This window comes from Neomonachus schauinslandi, chromosome 4 (assembly GCF_002201575.2).
Source record: "Neomonachus schauinslandi chromosome 4, ASM220157v2, whole genome shotgun sequence".
NCBI classification, from domain to species: domain Eukaryota; kingdom Metazoa; phylum Chordata; class Mammalia; order Carnivora; family Phocidae; genus Neomonachus; species Neomonachus schauinslandi.
Genome location: NC_058406.1, coordinates 152,086,346 through 152,105,870, shown reverse-complemented (window position 1 = coordinate 152,105,870; position 19,525 = coordinate 152,086,346). Strand labels below are relative to the sequence as shown.

Genomic DNA, 19,525 nt, shown 5'->3' with positions numbered 1-19,525 from the left:
TGCACGTGGGGGGTGGTTAGCGCCTAGGAACCCGGAAGCCCCGCGCACCGCCCACCGCCGCGGTGACGGGTTAACGCTTCTCCGGGGTGGAGGTGGGGGCGGGGTGTGTGGAAGGAGAGGCCGTCCCACCCGACTCCTCTGAGATCCACCCGCGAGCCAGCCCTCCCCTCCCCCACGAGCCCTATGCAGCGCAGGCCCCGCCCCCGGCCGCGGCGCGTGCGCAGAAGCCCCGCCCCTCCGCCCCAGCCCCACCCCCACACCCGCAGCAGCCGCCGCCGCCACCTCTCCCTTCCTCTCTGCTCTTTCCTCCTCCTGTTTTCTCTTCCCTCCTCCCCCTCGCCTCCTTTTCTCCTCCTCCTCCGGCGCTGACGCTCGCGTAGGGCCCTGGCGTCAGACGCGCGGGGGCGGGGCGAGTGCGGCGGGGGGTATAAGTAGAGGGTGCAGGAGGCGGTGCTTCCCCTTCTCCCCGGCGGTTAGTGCTGAGAGTGCGGAGTGTGTGCTCCGGGCTCGGAACACACATTTATTATTAAAAAAATCCAAAAAAAATCTAAAAAAATCTTTTAAAAAACCCAAAAAAATTTACAAAAAATCCGCGTCTCCCCCGCCGGAGACTTTTATTTTTTTTTCTTCCTCTTTTATAAAATAACCCGGTGAAGCAGCCGAGACCGACCCGCCCGCCCGCCCGCGGCCCCGCAGCAGCTCCAAGAAGGAACCAAGAGACCGAGGCCTTCCCGCTGCCCGGACCCGACACCGCCACCCTCGCTTCCCAGCCGGCAGCCAACAGCCAGCAGCTAGCGGCAGCCGATCGACCCCGTTCTGCGGCCGTTGAGTAGTTTTCGATTCCGGTTGATTTTTGTCCCTCTGCGCTTGCCCCCGCTCCCCTCCCCCCGGCTCCGGCCCCCGGCCCCAGCACTCGCTCTCCTCCTCTGACGGAAAGGTCGCGGCCTGTGGCCCTGCGGGCAGCCGTGCCGAGATGAACCCCAGCGCCCCCAGCTACCCCATGGCCTCGCTCTACGTGGGGGACCTACACCCCGACGTGACCGAGGCGATGCTCTACGAGAAGTTCAGCCCGGCCGGGCCCATCCTCTCCATCCGGGTCTGCAGGGACATGATCACCCGCCGCTCCTTGGGCTACGCGTATGTGAACTTCCAGCAGCCGGCGGACGGTGAGAGCCGGGCCCGGCGGGCGGGCGGGCGGCCATGAGGCGCAGGCGGCGGCGGACGGGCTAGGCCGGCGGGCCCCGGGGAGGGGGCGGGAGGGCATGTCACCCCCTGAGGGCCGGCGGGGAGAGGCTCAGGCGCCGGGACCCCTGCTCCCCGTGCCCGCGGGGAGCCGCGCTGCCGGCAGCCGCACGCCTGGCCACTTCCTCCTCTGCGACCATTTTCTCGGCCTCAGCCGCTCTCAAACTTTAGGGTGATGACGCGCCGGGAGGGTGGGTGAGATTGGGTTCTTACACCGCGCTCCCGCCAGTAGCCGCGGGATTCTGGGGCGTCGGGAGCCGAGCCCCTTTCTCTGGTAATAGGTGGAGGCGCTCGCACCACCCCGGGCTCTTGCCGGCGCCCCAGGACGCGGAGGAAGTGCGATTCGGTGCTCGAAAAATACCACGTGTTGAACCCTGTAACCTCACAGGCCCGAGGCCTGTTTCTGCTACTGGCCCAATCGCCTGGGGGAGCCACAGGGCCTTAGAATAAAGTTAATTTGGTGATGTGGTGGTCCTCAGGTTTCTGATTGCATTCTTAATAACTTGTCAGTAACCGATGGCTCTAGAAATGTAAATTACCAGTGAGACGCGCATTTGGGGTTTTCCCCGAGTTCAGGCGTTTCTCACTAATAGTAACAGGGTGGTGGGAGCAGAGGATGTGGAGGATGACCCTTTTGAAATACACTGTTTTCTCAGGCAGTGTAGATTATTTCAGTTTTTTTATCCAAATTAGATTCGTAATACTGGTAATTCAGAATTTTTTTTCCCTTCTCAAATAGTTCTGTGCTTTTGAGAGGTTTTCCTTAAAAAAAACGTATTCACCAATTTTGGCTGCAAACTTCGAGTGTAGTGTGGACTGGACCATTATACTTAATGGCATTCAAGTAGTAAAGGTTTCTTTAATTTTTAAAGTGGTCGAGAAAATCCGTACATCATGGGGAATTGAACAAAATAACAGTAAGTTTGAAATTCATGGAGGAAAAAATGTGGCTAACCTTATCTTTTTATTTTGAAGTTAAACAGTTCACAAAAAACAAAATTTGGCAAACAGATACGTGGTGTGATGAGTTGCCAGGATTTTCTTTTGTATTTGGATCAGTTGACTTCCAAAAGTCAGATTCACTCAATTTTATGGCCCAATTTTGCTTTTTTCCCCCAAGCTGCTTGAATACATGTCAACTAACATAGAATATAAGGAATTTACTTTTAAATTTTTAATTAAGTTCACTCGAACTTAATTCTAGTTCAGTAGAACTGAAGTTACTTAATGATAGCTTTTCACTAGGTAAAGTTAATATCAAGATTTGGGGTAGGCATACTACTGTTGAGTGACACAGAGCCAGAAGTTGTAAAACTGCACTGCAGATTTCCTGCCCTTTTGCTCTGTAAGCAGTGGCTCCAAATGTCACTCCATAACAATTTTTCCCAACTCTGGATGAGATTTACCGCTGAATGAAAGCTAAAGATTAGGGAAGATAACTTTGGGACAGGTAATCATAATCTGAAGTTGACAGAAAACTTGAACAAATCCTAAAGACCATAAAATGTAACTTTTGGAAGCGGCTGTTATTCTTTCCAAGAAAGCTTAACAATTTTAAAACAAAACCCAATTTTTTAAATTTCTTGTGATTTGAAAAGTTGAACTTCAGGTTACCATGGTTACAGTACACTGTATGTATTCTCAGTCTATACCAGTAGACCAGTTCTGTAACTGCTCAAAAGAAGATAGCATTTTTTTCATATTAGATTTGTTTGGTTTCTATATGTACAAATTACCGTCTTGCCAAATACTTTTTTCAGTGGTTTTCTCTTTACCTATTTACTGTAACATTGATGGACGCGTAGAATAGCTCCTGAAAGTGACCAGTTTCCAATTTACAGGAAGAGGTGACTCATTCAAAAGACGCTCGGGCAAAGTCAGCTAAAAAACTAGGGGAGCTGAGTAGGTGTGGTCAATTGATAATGAGCTGACAGCTGATTGTCACTATCTTCTAGAAACTGGAGCTTTCATTTATAAAAAGAAGTGGCCGGAAAATTTGTCCTCTCAATAACTTTACAGTTACATTGGCATGGAATTTTTGGAAATTCGTGTTTCAGGGCTTCAAATGGACTATGCTTTTTCCCTCTTAGAACTAATGTTTTTTACTTAAGAATATATTTTTCCATGGAAAGTCTCAAATTATTTAATAAGTGCTTCATGGTAGAGATGCACATAATTCAATCCTTCATAGACCCTGAAATCATAGGGTAGATTTTGAAATTTTCTAGCACTGTGCAGAAATAATTGATTAACTGATCAGTTCTTAAGTAAATCAATGACTGAAGATAAAAGTGGTTTTATATGTCAAGAAAGCTTTAATGAGTGAATTGTGAATATTATATAGACCTGGTACTGCAAAATTTCTGTATTCATTATACAGCTAAGTATGCCCAACCTCACATTAAATTTTTGAGGGCCTGATTAAAATCTTGATCCGAATGGATATAATCTTTCTTTTTTTTTTTTTTTTACATAGTAATAGGAAGTTGTGCCATGAGTCACTGAAATCACCCAGCTCCCAAAATCCAGGGACTTTTATCTATTTATTTTTAAATGGACTAATTTTTGTAGAATATTGGCTGTGGTAAGCAATGAAAAGATTGATTTTGACAAGTAATAAGGGAAGAAGTTAAAATGCTTAAAATCTAAAAGCTCTTAAGTCTGGATAATTTACAATTACTTAATATCTTTTATATTGCTCATTAAGCAAATTGTATGTGAAGGGGTATCTTGATTTTATGTTGACTAGGAACCAAAAGGAGATTTTAAATTTATGATAGTTAAAGGAAAAGATGTTTCAGAAATACATTGGTGATATGTCATCTGTTAACATGGGAAGTTTGAGGTTTCTGGTAATTGTCTTTTTTAGCATTAAACAATTTAAAACTAGACTAGTGTGAGGTAAGGTCCAGCAATCTTGAAATTTAAAGAGGTAGAGGGACTGTGTGCCCAACCACTTTCCCCATAATAATTTATATAATTTTTAGTGGCCTATAAATGTTTTGAAGTAATACTCTGAACATGTCTTTCTTGCAGCGGAGCGTGCTTTGGACACCATGAATTTTGATGTTATAAAGGGCAAGCCAGTACGCATCATGTGGTCTCAGCGTGATCCATCACTTCGCAAAAGTGGAGTGGGCAACATATTCATTAAAAATTTGGACAAATCCATTGATAATAAAGCACTGTATGATACATTTTCTGCTTTTGGTAACATCCTTTCATGTAAGGTAAGCAAAAATGTGACAGGTAAACATTTACAGTGTTTTACCTTCTTGTAGTTTATTCCTTAAAAGAGCAACCATGCTGTCTGTTAATGGTAGTTTTATTTCCCAAATACCCAGGCTAGGAGGCTGACAAGTTCTCTCTGAACACTGGAAAAAATGCTAAATCAATAGCAAGTAATGAAAAATTGGTATCCATTTTTCCCTAGGTGGTTTGTGATGAAAATGGTTCCAAAGGTTATGGATTTGTACATTTTGAGACACAGGAAGCAGCTGAAAGAGCTATTGAAAAAATGAATGGGATGCTTCTAAATGATCGCAAAGTGTAAGTATAAATAGTTAATCATATTTCAAATCTGTTTTTAATAGTCCAAATCAATTCATTTTACAAGTTAATACATTTGTGCTGTTAAAGAGATTCAGCTGGAGTGAAAATAATAAACCACATCTTGGTAGATTTTATCATTGTGTTTTCTCCTTGTTTGTTGTAACATACGAATAACAGTGAATTAATACAATTGGTCAACATTCAAGTGAAAAAGAAAAAGAAGATAAGTATACTGAGATACAAAGCTTTTTCAAAATAAGTGCATAGTTGAAAAACTAGGAATCTAGACAGAAACTTTTAATCATAATTCCTGACGTAGTCATTGACCCATTTTACATTTGAGGAAACTGAGGCTAAATGTATTTACATGATGGTTCAACAGATAAGCTGGGATATAAACCCAGTGGTCTAAATTCAGAATCTAAGTTGGCTCTTTACTTGGCCATAGTACTACAATTTATTTATTTATTTTTTTTAAAGATTTTATTTATTTATTTTGACAGAGAGAGGCACAGTGAGAGAGGGAACACAAGCAGGGGGAGCAGGAGAGGGAGAAACAGGCTTCCGGCTGAGCAGGGAGCCCGATGTGGGGCTCGATCCCAGGACGCTGGGATCATGACCTGAGCCGAAGGCAGACGCTTAACGACTGAGCCACCCAGGCATCCCACTACTACAATTTATTGATGGACTTGTTGTTTGTTTTACCTTTTCACCTTCCTTCACCCACTTAAAAGTAAAGTAGAATTAAACCAGAAATCTTCATCATTAATCTATCCTGAGATAAACTTTTTTTAAAAGTTGCAAACTTTTTATATAATGGCACTGATAAAACCTATGAGACTATTTCTGCTGCAGGTTATAAAATTAAGATTTTATGAGCCCAAAGAAATCTAAAATTTTTTATCGTTAGTGCCAGTGGATTTTGTTTAATTATCTAGACAAATTAAGCTGTAAGGTCATCTTATAAAATATCTGAGTTGAGATTGGTTTTTCTTAACTCCACTGCATCACTCTTAAGGTGTAGTTCTTATAAATCACTTCATTAAGTGCTGTGGTCAGTCTGTACATGGAGGGATCATTACGCACATGGTGTTACCTATTTGAATTTTGTGTCACTGCATGATTAAGGAAAGACTTTGTAATGTGTAAAGAACTCAAGTAAGTGTTAGAAACCAGCAGTTCCTCAATGTGAACAATGTTTACAAATGCTAATTGTTAGAAGTAGTACATCTTTGAGAGAAATATTGAGCATCGTTAGTATTAGAAGATGAAAGTATCTTACAGTTTGTCTATCAATGTGTTTGGGGACGGGGAAGAATGTCCAGCATTGGTGGGGGTCTAGATTATTAAATAAAGACTTAACTTATTGCTGTTTTGAGTATAAAATAGTATAACCCTTTTGGAAAACAGTTTGATTGTATATATAAACTTAAGGTCATTTCTATGCCTTTTGAACTATCATGATTTCTGCGACTCTATCGTAAGAACATATAACAGAAAGGCTCATTAAGTTCCAGCATTATTAACAAAAGCATAAAGTTGTGATACCCACAATGGAATAGTATGTTCTTATTGAGAACGTTTGTAAAGCTAATAGCATGGAGAAGCACCACAGTATGGGTGGGGTGGGGAAGGTTAAGGAATAAAATCACAGGTATCTGCATTAAAACAAAAAGACTTAGGAAAAGTTGGTCATGATTTGGGTGGTATCATGGAAGATGGTTTTTTACTTTATTGTCTATTACAATAGTCTTTAATGACATGTACTACTTTTATATTAGGGGAAAACTAAATTTTTAAAACATTTAGTTGATAATGCTGCAGAGAAAATTTGCCAAGCTGTTATGTGTTAAGAGTACAGAATTCAGAAGTTTAAATTTCCATTTTAGGAGATCACAAACGATGTGCAAGGGCCACTTTGAAATAGCAACGATGAAAGCTTTTATGTCTTTTCCTTGGCGTGGTTCGTGTGTTACTCCCACTCATTTATATTGATAGGCATGATCTCTTTAACCCTGGGTTAGCTAGAAGGAAGGGAGGGAAGTGTGTATGAAGAAAAATGCTTCCTTTTTTCTTGTAGTTAAGAGGTTTGTTCTTATTTTATGCTTCCATTTTTTCACTTCAGGCACTTGTTTTTACTGTGCTCTTTATTCGAGATTCTGAAATTATCAGTAACAGTTACAAAATCAACCATCAGGCTTAATTAATCTGAACTTAATAAAATAGAACCTAATTTTATAGTCCTTACATATTTTATTAGATTTGTTGGACGATTTAAGTCTCGTAAAGAACGAGAAGCAGAACTCGGAGCTAGGGCAAAAGAGTTCACCAATGTTTACATCAAGAATTTTGGAGAAGATATGGATGATGAGCGCCTTAAGGATCTCTTTGGCAAGTTTGGTAATGTGTCTGAATTAAATTTTTACACTCAAAGTTCTGAGTAATTGCTCAACATTAGTTTTGGCTAATACTTTATACTAAAGTGAATGAAATGAACTTAATACGGTATTTAAAAATAATTGTGATTATCTGGATTAAACTACTGATAGTCCATTATACTACAAAGTAGTATATAAATAAAGGTTAATAGTGTTGTATTAGCACAGTAAGGTGTGACTGCCTAATTGGAACAGATTTTAAAAGGTTATGCTACAGTAAAAAATTGTGCTGGATTTATGCACTTACAGATCCCATCCCATCAGAGGCATGCACATGACACAGCCAACTTGGGTTGGAATGCAGTCTTTAGTTATGGGACAGGAAAGCTGGCCAGCTTTAGGGTATTTGGCCAGTCTTAAAAACCTCATGTTTGAGCAATTTGAAACAATGACATTCAAAGACAAAGCCAGAGATCCTGATTCCCGTGATATCTCCTTGGGATGGCCTTCTGAATCCATGGGATCTTAATTTGTTCCTTGCATTTCAAATTAACTTAATTAAATTTTAAATCCGTGAAGTGTAAGCAGCCTCACTTTAGATAGCTGTAACTGATCAGAAGATGAACTTTAAATTGAACGCTTTTGCAGGTGATTTGCTTTTCCCTTATCATTTGTTGAACTTATTAAGTAGGTGGCTTTTTTTTTTTTTTTTTTGAGCACCTCAAATGATACAGAATTAGAAAATCTGATACCTTATTGCCAATCTGGCATGCCACATTGAACCCTCCACTCTTTGGGCAAAAAACTTGCCCTTTCACACAAGATAAATTGTGTCTTGCATCTTACTCCAAATTCTCTTTAGTGACTGGTTTTGTATATTTCATCTGTCTTTTTTTAATTAGAAGCTGTTTCTAAAGTTGAATATTGTTAATCAATGATCCCAAATGAGTAATGCTATGTGAGGTGACCACCAATATGTAAATTTGTCAAATATTTTTTTGGCTATTTCTCATAGAGATTGGAAGTACAGCTTTAGGACTAGAGGTACATTCAAAAGAAACAATCTACCTGTGCCCATATATCTTCCATATTCTCTGTAATCAAATATGCTTTTTAACCTTTTCTGGCCCCACCTACCTGAGATAATACCCACCTCAGTTAAGTGTCTTTTTCACTTGGGAGGATTGGGGCATGTGTCTTCAAATATGTGCTACTTCCTCCAAGTAATACTGTGTTTTGCCAAGGGTCAAACCCTGTATTCCCTCCACTCTCAGTTGAAAGTCAAATGGGCCAAGGGTTAAGGAAATCTTATTTCTTAATTCTGATGTCAAAAAATCAAATTGTTGGCTAAAAAAAAGCAAATCTGTTTTGCACTAAGAATAAAATTTCATCCTTCACAATGGTCTAACACATGTACCTCCTTAAATGGAGGGAGAAGTGTTTCAGGGAATAGAGTACTTAGCTTCTTAGTAGAAATACAAGGTCTTTGAAGAGACTATTTTTTAATTTTTATTTTTTTCATGGCTTTGTTTTTGTGTGTCGAAATTTAAAATGTATAAACTAAATGTTGTGTGGAATACCTTTGAATCATTTAAAAAAATTTTTTTAGGACCTGCCTTAAGTGTGAAAGTAATGACTGATGAAAGTGGAAAATCCAAAGGTTTTGGATTTGTAAGCTTCGAAAGGCATGAAGATGCACAGAAAGTAAGACTCAAATATACTAACTAAAGATAGTATGAATTTCCTGTATTTTATAAGGGAGATGATAGGTTTCCTTGCTCTCATACTGAAATGTACATGCATTACATTGGCTATCTTACATGCATTCTTTTGAACTACTTGCATTTTGTGTATTAGTTTTGGGGGTATAAATTGGGAATTTATATTCCCAAAACATTGAAGCCAAGTTTTTATGAAGGGTCCATGTTTAGCATTCATAACCTAACACAATTTCTTGATAAAGAAATGAATTTCTCTATTGCAAGTTAGTAATTAAAATTTCTGTGATTTCTGTAAGGCTGTGGATGAGATGAATGGAAAGGAGCTCAATGGAAAACAAATTTACGTTGGTCGAGCTCAGAAAAAAGTGGAACGGCAGACGGAACTTAAGCGCAAATTTGAACAGATGAAGCAAGATAGGATCACCAGATACCAGGTTCATTTTTAATTGACAAGCAAAATAAGACAGGGATGAGGAAACCTATTTTACGTTCATTTCAGTTACTGCCAGGTAACTGGAGGGTTTGTGAGGGGGAAAGGAGAAGAAACATGGGATAAAAATACTAGGAAGTGTGCTTAAGTACCAGTGTGGTTTTCTTTTTCTTTTTCTACAGTTTCTTCTTCTTTTTTTTAGGGTGTTAACCTTTATGTGAAAAATCTTGATGATGGTATTGATGATGAACGTCTCCGGAAAGAGTTTTCTCCTTTTGGTACAATCACTAGTGCAAAGGTAAAGCGTATGGTATTTTAAGATTTGGGGAATATTCATGCCCATTGATAATGCATATGTAAATTTCACATTAATATGCCAGAGTATTTTTCTTATTTTGTAAAATGAATAGTCACATAGGTTTGGTTTTTTTCTTCCAAAAAAGTCAGTCTTTTTTTTTTCCTTCCTTTTCTGGAAATCAGGTTTTTGCCTCATTGTTCACAGACATTCAAATTTGAAGTAGATGTTGTAGCCTTGATGGTTTATTTTTTGCAGGGGATGAGTTCTGAATTCTTCCTGAGGAAGGCTGCATTCATTGACCATAGTTAGTGATTGATCCTCACATAATATGCATTGTTCTACTCTTTTCAACTATTTTCCTGGTTAAAAGTGGCAATTTATTACGGAACTATAATTGTTACCGGGCAAATTTATATTCACTTACACAATTCATTCTGGGGAGTCAAACTTTAAGTCCCCTAGCAGTAAAGATAGATTTTCTTTCAGATAGATTTTCTTTCACTTGAAACCAAAAATGAAGAATTACAGTAGTACGATTCTATTCTGAATTCTGGGATTTTGATTTAAGAACCTCTCTTCCAGGTGTTTTTTTCTGATGTCCATGGTCCAAGAATTCTCTGAATGTAAAGCTTTGTGCATATGTATTTTGGGGTATGGTAGGAGCGTCTAAAACTTCAGTCAGATCCTCAAGAGTACAGGAAAAATTAAAATTCAGTGCTCTGGAATGACCTCGTGGCTGATCTTCCTACTCATCTTTTCCTGGCAACTTGATTAAGGAAGCTTCTGTGATAGGAAATGTTAGGGGCATGCTAGATGAATACAAATAAAAATGAAGAGATGGGGTTACCTTGTGTTTTAGCCTATGCTTTTGAGTACTTGGAGTATTGCTAGAATTTACTCCTGGGTGTCTTTACCCTTAGTGTGTTCCCTGAAAGTTGTTGAAGTTGAATATTGTGCATCAGTTTTTTTTTTGTTTTTTGTTTTTTGTTTTTTTTATTAAAGATTTTTATTTATTTATTTGAGAGAGAATGAGAGTGAGCACATGAGAGGGGGGAGGGTCAGAGGGAGAAGCAGACTCCCCGCCGAGCAGGGAGCCCGATGCGGGACTCGATCCAGGGACTCCAGGATCATGACCTGAGCCGAAGGCAGTCGCTTAACCAACTGAGCCACCCAGGCGCCCTGTGCATCAGTTTTTAAAGTCCTTTTTGGATCATAATATCACACCTTGGTGGCAAGGATGTGAAAATTTGGCAAGAGTTTATTCTGGAGGAAGAGGTCCTGTGTTAGTAATGCTTGCTGAGAAAAATATCAAAGCAGAAAGGTAAAAAGTGAAAGGTGATTTCCCATATCTCCCATTTGGGTGTCCTTCCCAGATAATCTTTCATGTTTGTCCAAATGCTCTTTGTAGATGTATAAACAATTTTTAGAAGACCAGGATCGTACTATACAGATTCTGTGACTTGCAGTTTTACTTAACAGTAGGTCTAGATACATATATTCATTTCAGGCTTTTTTTTTTTTCCCCCCCTAAGGTGCTGAGTATTCATTATATAGATATACCGTAACTTATTTTACTGTAACTTATATTGATAAACATTTGGGTTGCTTTGTGTGTTTCCACTGTTAGACCCACCATTCTAATAAACATATCTTTGCAAAAATGCCAGTTTTTCTAAAGTTCTAGAATTAAAATAGCTGGTTAGTGGGTATATTTAAATATGATACAACCAAATTGTCCCAGAAGGCTGGACAAATTCCTGCTAGTCTTGTCAATTTAGTAGAAAGTGGTATACATCTTTTCCAGTGGTGACCTGCCTTTCATATGTTGACTAGTTCTGCCTGTTTGCATATTTTTATATTAGATTGGTTGTCTTTTTATTGATTGGAGAGATTTTATGTCAGCCTTTTTTTTCAATTGCAAATATTCTCTCCCAGTCTTTAACTTAGGCCTTCGGGAGTTTTTTGACATCTTTCCCCATATTTTTGCATTTTATGTTCAGATTCAGAATCTGTTTGGCAATTTGATTTTTCAGTGTGATATGAGCGAGAGATGTGACTTAATTCTCAGTTGTCTCAATGTACTGTGTACTGTATAATGTAAAGTCCATTTTTTCTGTGTTATTTTACAATGTTAACTTTAGCACACTAAATGCCCATAACTGCATGGGTGGGTATGTTTTAGGGTCTAGTTTTAGGTACAATTGACATATTCAGGTGTATAACATAATGAGGTTTGTGTTGTATATGTTGTGAAATGATCATAATCCATCACTATACATAGTTAACAAAATTGCATTCCCAGGATTTAATTTATAGCTGGGAGTTTGTACTTTTTAATTGATTTCCCCTGCTCACCTCCCTCTGCCTCCAACCATGAGCTCAGTTTTCTTTTTGGTTTTTGGTGTTTTGTTTTGATTCCACTTATAAGTGAGGTCATTGGACTGTTTCCTGCTTGTCCTGTGCTACCATATACCGTTGAATGTAGTTGTAGAACATGCTTATGTATATTGCAGGGCTAGTGAGGAGTTCTTGGCATCTCGTCATTGCTCCTTTAGAAGATCTTTTCAGTATTTAAAAGCTTCCTCCTGGCCAATATTTATGGCCCTTTTGGTCTTGAATGTGAAATTTTTATTTTGAAATGTGGATGTTCTACGATTCAGCTGCTCCCCCTTCCCCACTAAAGAATAGTAAAGCACCTTGTCAACTTGAATTGCTAAAATTTTAGTAGGGGCCTTGGTTGTATCATTCAGATTACTTAAACCTTAATATTCTGTTGACAGTCTAAAATCTTAGCACATTTGCTGTCTTATGTCTACCTCTTTACTTTCTCTTGCTTGGCTGAGATGCGTGTGTATAGCTTGCCCTTAATATTTAGATATTAAGGAAAAATTGTGGAAAAAAAATGAAAGCATTAACAGTGTTTACTTATTTGAGTCAGTAGCTGAATTGTTAATAGTAATGCTCTCAGAGCCTCATTCTGTCATTGAATTAACTTTTTTTTTTGTCTTTTAATAGGTTATGATGGAGGGTGGTCGCAGCAAAGGGTTTGGTTTTGTATGTTTCTCCTCCCCAGAAGAAGCCACAAAAGCAGTTACAGAAATGAATGGTAGAATTGTGGCCACCAAGCCATTGTATGTAGCTTTAGCTCAGCGCAAAGAAGAGCGCCAGGCTCACCTCACTAACCAGTATATGCAGAGAATGGCAAGTGTAAGAGCTGTGCCCAATCCTGTAATCAACCCCTACCAGCCAGCACCTCCTTCAGGTTACTTCATGGCAGCTATCCCACAGGTACGTTTCAGAAGAGAATAAAAACCTTATACGGGTTTTCAGTTTTGGTCATTTTTAGTGTCTGTGCCCTCCATAAAGGCCTAAGATTGAAACGTGTGAATTGTGATTAAACTTGAAAAAATGCTTTGAGTGTAAGGACTTGCTGAATGTTCTCAGAGTATATAGCTAGCTGCAATATTGCTTTTTTTCATTACATGATACGTCTGTTTGCTTTCTACAGACTCAGAACCGTGCTGCATACTATCCTCCTAGCCAAATTGCTCAACTAAGACCAAGTCCTCGCTGGACTGCTCAGGGTGCCAGACCTCATCGTAAGCCTTTTGTTTTTAATTAAGGTTGTGAATTATTTGGACTAAAAATATGTGAGATAGATTAGCTGTTATATTTCAACAGTATATTAACTGTTGCTTTTCTTAATTTAGGCTTATGGGTGTTCATTTTGGGGATCCTAGTATTTTTTTTTTTCCTTTTTTTATTATGTTAATCCCCATACATTACATCATTAGTTTTAGATGTAGTGTTCCATGATTCATTGTTTGTGCATAACACCCAGTGCTCCATGCAGAACGTGCCCTCCTCAATACCCACCACCAGGCTAACCCGTCCCCCCACCCCCTCCCCTCTAGAACCCTCAGTTTGTTTTTCAGAGTCCATCGTCTCTCATGCTTTGTCTCCCCCTCCCAATTCTCCCCCCCTTCATTTTTCCCTTCCTGCAATCTTTTTTTTAACATGGAATATATTATTTGTTTCAGAGGTACAGGTCTGTGATTCAGCAGTCTTACACAATTCACAGGGCTCACCATAGCACACACCCTCCCCAGTGTCTATCAGTCACCCAGCCACCCTATTCCTCCCACCAGGATCCTCGTATTTTTTAAGAAGAATCCTAAAATGCCTCACCCTTCCTATCTTATTGAGACAGTAATTTCCATGCTGGTTTGATTTTCTTTTATAAGTTTGGGGATGGATCCAACTCTTAATTTCATATTTGGTTAGGCAGTAGTTTTAAAAAATCTTGTTCCATGTGTGAGGATCAGAGTCCTGGCATGTTTAGCCTTGCCTTGTGGCCCAGTGCTCTGTTGCAGTAACACTTGGAACCAGGTTTGTGTGTCATGTTCAGAGAGTAAGAAGTCCTTGTTCTTCTGAATGTATGTTTTTTTACATATTCATTCTCTGGTCTGGGAAGTCTGGGGAAATGGCAGGTGAGAGACTTAGCTTTAAAACACGATATTTGCATTTAGTCACTCTTCGTTCCTTTGTTCAAATCTCAGCTGTTACAACAAAGCATTGAACACTTCCAGTGCGTTTTTTCCCAGTTAATGTGTGTTCTCATATCTTTAAATGTAGCATTCCAAAATATGCCCGGTGCTATCCGCCCAGCCGCTCCTAGACCACCATTTAGTACCATGAGACCAGCTTCTTCACAGGTTCCACGAGTCATGTCGACACAGCGTGTTGGTAAGCCTTAACACTTTCTGTGAAAATTGATTTCTAGTTTGAAAAAGCAAGGTAAAAGTACAAAAACCCCGTGTTTATTTTTTAGCTAACACATCAACACAGACGATGGGGCCACGTCCTGCGGCGGCCGCTGCCGCGGCAGCACCTGCTGTCCGCACCGTTCCACAGTATAAGTACGCTGCGGGAGTTCGCAATCCTCAACAGCATCTTAATGCACAGCCACAAGTTACCATGCAGCAGGTAGGCCTTTAATTTCTGTATAAAGATGGCAGTCCTTGGTTGCAGTCAAAGAAGCCGAAGACAATTATGAGAGCTGAAGCTATCTAGAACGTTGTGCTAATTGATGTCCCATTAATTGACTGTATGTAAAAATGTCTTATACTGTGGGAGTTAGACAGGCATTCAGCATTCCTTACCCTGAATTATTTGTGTGCTTTGAGAGCTTTGTTAAGCATAGTTGTAAGGAAGAAAGGGTGAAATACAGTTTGTGAGGTTTAGCTCACCCTCTTTTTTTTGACCCTGAGACCCAAACTGTCATGAACATAATAGAAATAGAGCTCAAAAGAATACTCCGGGTAGAAAAGACTACCTTGGACTGTACTTCTGAGGGACTCAGCTTCTCCTATTCATGTTTAGAGTGCAGTCTTCATCATTTAGTGATTTTTTTTTTTTCTAGTGAGTATGTGCCATTACTTCTGGACTTAAAAGAATTTTTTAAAGCAATTTGAGGTGGGGAGAGGGAGAGAGCAAATCCCAAACAGACTCCCTCCTGACACAGAGCTCGATCTCACCCCCCTGAGATCATGTCCTGAGCTGAAATTAAGAGTTGGACGCCTGACTGAGCCACCCAGACACCCCTACTTCTGTACTTTAAACTTAGGAAAATTCCTATTTTTTTCTAGCCTGCTGTTCATGTACAAGGTCAGGAGCCTTTGACTGCTTCCATGTTGGCATCTGCCCCTCCTCAAGAGCAAAAGCAAATGTTGGGTAAGTGCCTTTGTCCCACCTAGTCAGTTACAGAGAGACTAGAAAATGGCGAAGATACTTAGCTATCATTTTTAGGTACAAAAGTAGGCCTAAGGTTACAGGATTGGTCTGAATTGGCATGTCTGCTAAACTTCTTAGTAGTGTTCCAGGCTTTTAATTAAATACTTGGCTTTTGATGACTAGGATAATAGGGCATTATTTGCCATGGATCCCACTACATTTTTGGAGGAGGGAATTTGAAGTAAATGAAAAAGAAACGTCAAGCACAGAATTAACAATTTCATTGCCTTGTGGTAGACCTTAATCGGTTTTTAACTATCAATGGTGGGTTTGGGGTTAGCATCTATTTGCTATATACAGAAGTCAGGTTCTTCACCCTAGTTCTAATAATGGTGGATGCCTTTACACTTCTTCTGACTGAAGGAATTTTGTGTTTTTGTTCCTAGGTGAACGGCTCTTTCCTCTAATTCAAGCCATGCACCCTACTCTTGCTGGTAAAATCACTGGCATGTTGTTGGAGATTGATAATTCAGAACTTCTTCATATGCTTGAGTCTCCAGAGTCTCTCCGTTCTAAAGTAAATTTGTCATTTATCTAACAGCCTCTTATACTATGTATTCCAGGGCTTTTTGTAGAAACTTGAACATTACTAAGTGCTTTATATAAATCACGTACAGTTCTGAGTTTTATAAATTCTAATCACCACCTATGGTGCTGTTATCCCCATTTTGTAATCTAGATGGGGAAACAAGTAATTGGGGGTTGAAAATGTACCCTGTGTTCACACAGCTAGGCAAAGACAGAGCTTGGTTTCCCCTCCAGCTTCTGTGCTGTTTGTGAGGAGAGAGAGGTTTGCCATTGTTTCTCAACTTTGGGGGGAGTTTTGGTGAGAGAGGAAGAAGTGCAAGAGGGTTCATAATTCTAGAATAGTGGTGGAGTGGAACCCCAAAGGATATGGATACAGTTGAAATGGTTTGGTTTTTTTTTTGTTTGTTTTTGTTTTTTTTTAAAGATTTTATTTATTTGACAGAGACACAGCGAGAGAGGGAACACAAGCAGGGGGAGGGGGAGAGGGAGAAGCAGGCTTCCCGAGGAGCAGGGAGCCCGATGTGGGGCTCGATCCCAGGACTCTGGGATCATGACCTGAGCCGAAGGCAGACGCCTAACGACTGAGCCACCCAGGCGCCCGGTTTTGTTTTTTTTTTTTTTAAAGATTTTATTTATCAGAGAGAGAGCACAAGCAGGGGGGAGCAGCAGGCAGAGGGAGAAGCAGGCTCCCTCCTGAGCAGGGAGCCCGATGCGGGACTCGATCCCAGGACACTGAGATCATGACCTGAGCCGAAGGCAGAGGCTTAACCAAATGAGCCACCCAGGCGTCCCTTTTGTTTTGTTTTGAAAGCAGTTCTTTCCACTTGCATATGAGGAAGGGAGTTTAGTTTGCCTTTGCTGGACATTTATATGTTGTTGTGAATTTGAAGTTCTTCTAGTTACTCCTTTTCAGAGCCAGTTCGTTGTTGTTTTAGGTTGATGAAGCTGTGGCTGTACTACAAGCCCACCAAGCGAAAGAGGCTGCCCAGAAAGCAGTTAACAGTGCCACTGGTGTTCCAACTGTTTAAAGTGAGTGTTCCTCCCTGGGTTTATTGGTTTAAGCTTGTTTTTATCAGTTTGAGCATATTTTACAGAAATTCATTTTGCCATTAATACACATGTTGTATTGCTAACTTTTCAAAAAGAAGTAGAAATAGAAACTAAAAGAAATTTTACCTGTTAGCCTGGTTTTGACTTGAATTTTGAAATCCAAGCACCTTCAAACATTTGTATTATAATTTGTATTAAATGGGCTTGGCTTTTTTGTGTACTTACTCCCCCAGGACTTTCATAGCTTATACCTTTCCTTGGGTTGCAATACTGACAGTTTTACCCTTCATTACTTCCAAGAAATGGGGTAATGGAGCTGTGTAGCCCAGACCAGAGATTGGGCAAAGCTTTTCTGTAAAGGACCAGATAGGAAATACTTAAGGATTTGTGGGCCATGTTGTCTATGTTGTAATTATTACAGTTTTAGTGTGAAAGAACTCCTAGACATTACATAAATGAATAGTTGTGTCCAAGAAACAGGTTGCAGACTGAATTTGGCCACAGGCTTTAAATTTGCTACTGACAAGTGCCAGTATTGGTCATCTTGTTTTGTTGTTGGTACTTGGCCATTTGCGTGCTATACACTTTAAATTTGCAGTGTTATGTTTGATACGTTTACATATTGTAGTATGATTGCCAGTGTAGTAATAACTAGCAGCCCTGTCACTTTATGTAATGATTATAATGAGCCTAGCCTCTTGGCAAGTTTGATTACATTTTTTTTCTCCCTGCATTCACAGATTGATCAGGGACCACGAAAAGAAACTTGTGCTTCACCGAAGAAAAATATCTAAACATCGAAAAACTTAAACATTATGGAAAAAAAACATTGCAAAATATAAAATAAATAAAAAAAGGAAAGGAAACTTTGAACCTTATGTACCGAGCAAATGCCAGGTCTAGCAAACGTAATGCTAGTCCTAGATTACTTATTGATTTAAAAACAACAAAAAAAAAAACAAAAAAAATAGTAAAATATAAAAACAAATTAATGTTTTATAGACCCTGGGAAAAAGAATTTTCAGCAAAGTACAAAAATTTAAAGCATTCCTTTCTTTAATTTTGTAATTCTTTACTGTGGAATAGCTCAGAATGTCACTTCTGTTTTAAATAACAGAATTGATAACTGAGCAAGGAAATGTAATTTGGATTATAAAATTCTTGCTTTAATAAAAATTCCTTAAACAGTGCCCAGTGCTGTTACGCTATTTCATTTCTTTGTAATTGGTTTTGCACAAATAGGTGATAAGCTGGAATTGGCAGAAGAACCTCTTCCATGAAAAAGGTGCAGTTAAGTTCAAGGGTATCATAGTTTTATGGAAAAGGGGCACAAGAATTTCTCCAATTTGTTGTATGAATTTAGATTTCCATGTGAATTCTTGAACCAAGGTATATCTGTATTTAACATTTTTTGAGATGATGCCAGTGTACGGTTTCTAAGCTGGAAGTTAATTAGCTTAACCCCCTTCATCATATGGCGTGAAACAGTAACAGCACTGGCTCCTAAAGTTAGGATTAGTTTTAAGCCTTATTTTTGAAAAGACCTTTAATTTGATAGGAAATGAAGTCACAATCATCAACTAATACCTTGTCCCCTAAAGTACTTGTGAAAATTCAGTTTTTGGGGTTCTACCTCTAGAAGATGGATTTAGAAAAAAAATACCCTTGGCAGTTAGAATACACTTTTGGAGAATGGTCTAGTTTTAATTTCTATTCCATTCTCCACATATACTACTAACAAAGTTAAGCTTTCTGAGTTGCACATCTGATATATCTAAGACCGTGCTAAAATTATTTCAACACCAGCTCTTGAGCAAATAATCCAGATAAAACCATGACTATGAGTGTCATGCTTCTCTGCATGATGAAGCTTTTAATGCTTTTCACCTCAGCTGCTTCTCTTGAAACTCAAGATGTACATGTTAACCCCCACATACCCCTATGGCTTAAATACTACACCCAGTAGGCATTCTAATTCTTTTTATTTTGTCTGACCATAGACTCACCCTCTTAAGAGGCTGACAGAATACTTAGATGAAAACAATTTCTCTTAGTCACCATGAAAGCTTTTTTCGATGCTTTAAGGCAGAAAAATATATACCACTTTTTCAAATTTGAATACAGAATGGTTCAAGCTTTGAGACTTTAAAGGAAGAGACTTTAGTTTGAGACACCTTAGAAGCTGTATCCATAAAATTCCACACTTACATGCCAAAATTTAAAGTAGCAGATAGGATTTGCATAGATGGTAGTAGCTTGCTTTATACACTGCATAGTTGGGACTTCTTATGTGAGAAGATCTATCGTCCCCATCTGTTCTTGTAGCAAACTTTACATGACTGTTGAGAGGAACCAACAAAAGTGTGAAGTAGACCTTTGTGATCTGCTTGTAGGAATTAGGAAAAAAAATAATGTACAGTTGGTCACTTGATCATGTATTTGCAAATTCATCTACTCAGCAAAAGTTACTTATAGCCCAGAAATCTACATGCCTTTACAGTCATTTGCCAACATGGCACTGAAAATTTGAGTT

General features: G+C 39.4%; 1 protein-coding gene across 2 annotated transcripts; it reads left to right on the top strand.

The window, feature by feature from the left end:
* The first annotated feature begins 462 nt into the window (after positions 1-462).
* Positions 463-18,182, top strand: PABPC1 (poly(A) binding protein cytoplasmic 1). 2 transcript variants are annotated; one of them, XM_021688700.1, is made up of 15 exons: positions 463-1,166; positions 4,279-4,472; positions 4,676-4,791; positions 7,055-7,185; positions 8,782-8,876; positions 9,190-9,327; positions 9,526-9,621; positions 12,637-12,909; positions 13,130-13,220; positions 14,257-14,367; positions 14,453-14,607; positions 15,270-15,354; positions 15,801-15,931; positions 16,878-16,971; positions 17,733-18,182. In XM_021688700.1, the coding sequence occupies exons 1-14, from the start codon at positions 974-976 to the stop codon at positions 16,968-16,970; spliced, it is 1,902 nt and encodes a 633-aa protein (XP_021544375.1). In that variant the 5' UTR covers positions 463-973; the 3' UTR covers position 16,971; positions 17,733-18,182. The 2 variants fall into 2 exon arrangements, with proteins under 2 accessions (XP_021544375.1, XP_021544374.1); XM_021688699.1 differs by having other exon boundaries at positions 7,055-7,194.
* Positions 18,183-19,525: the final 1,343 nt, after the last annotated feature.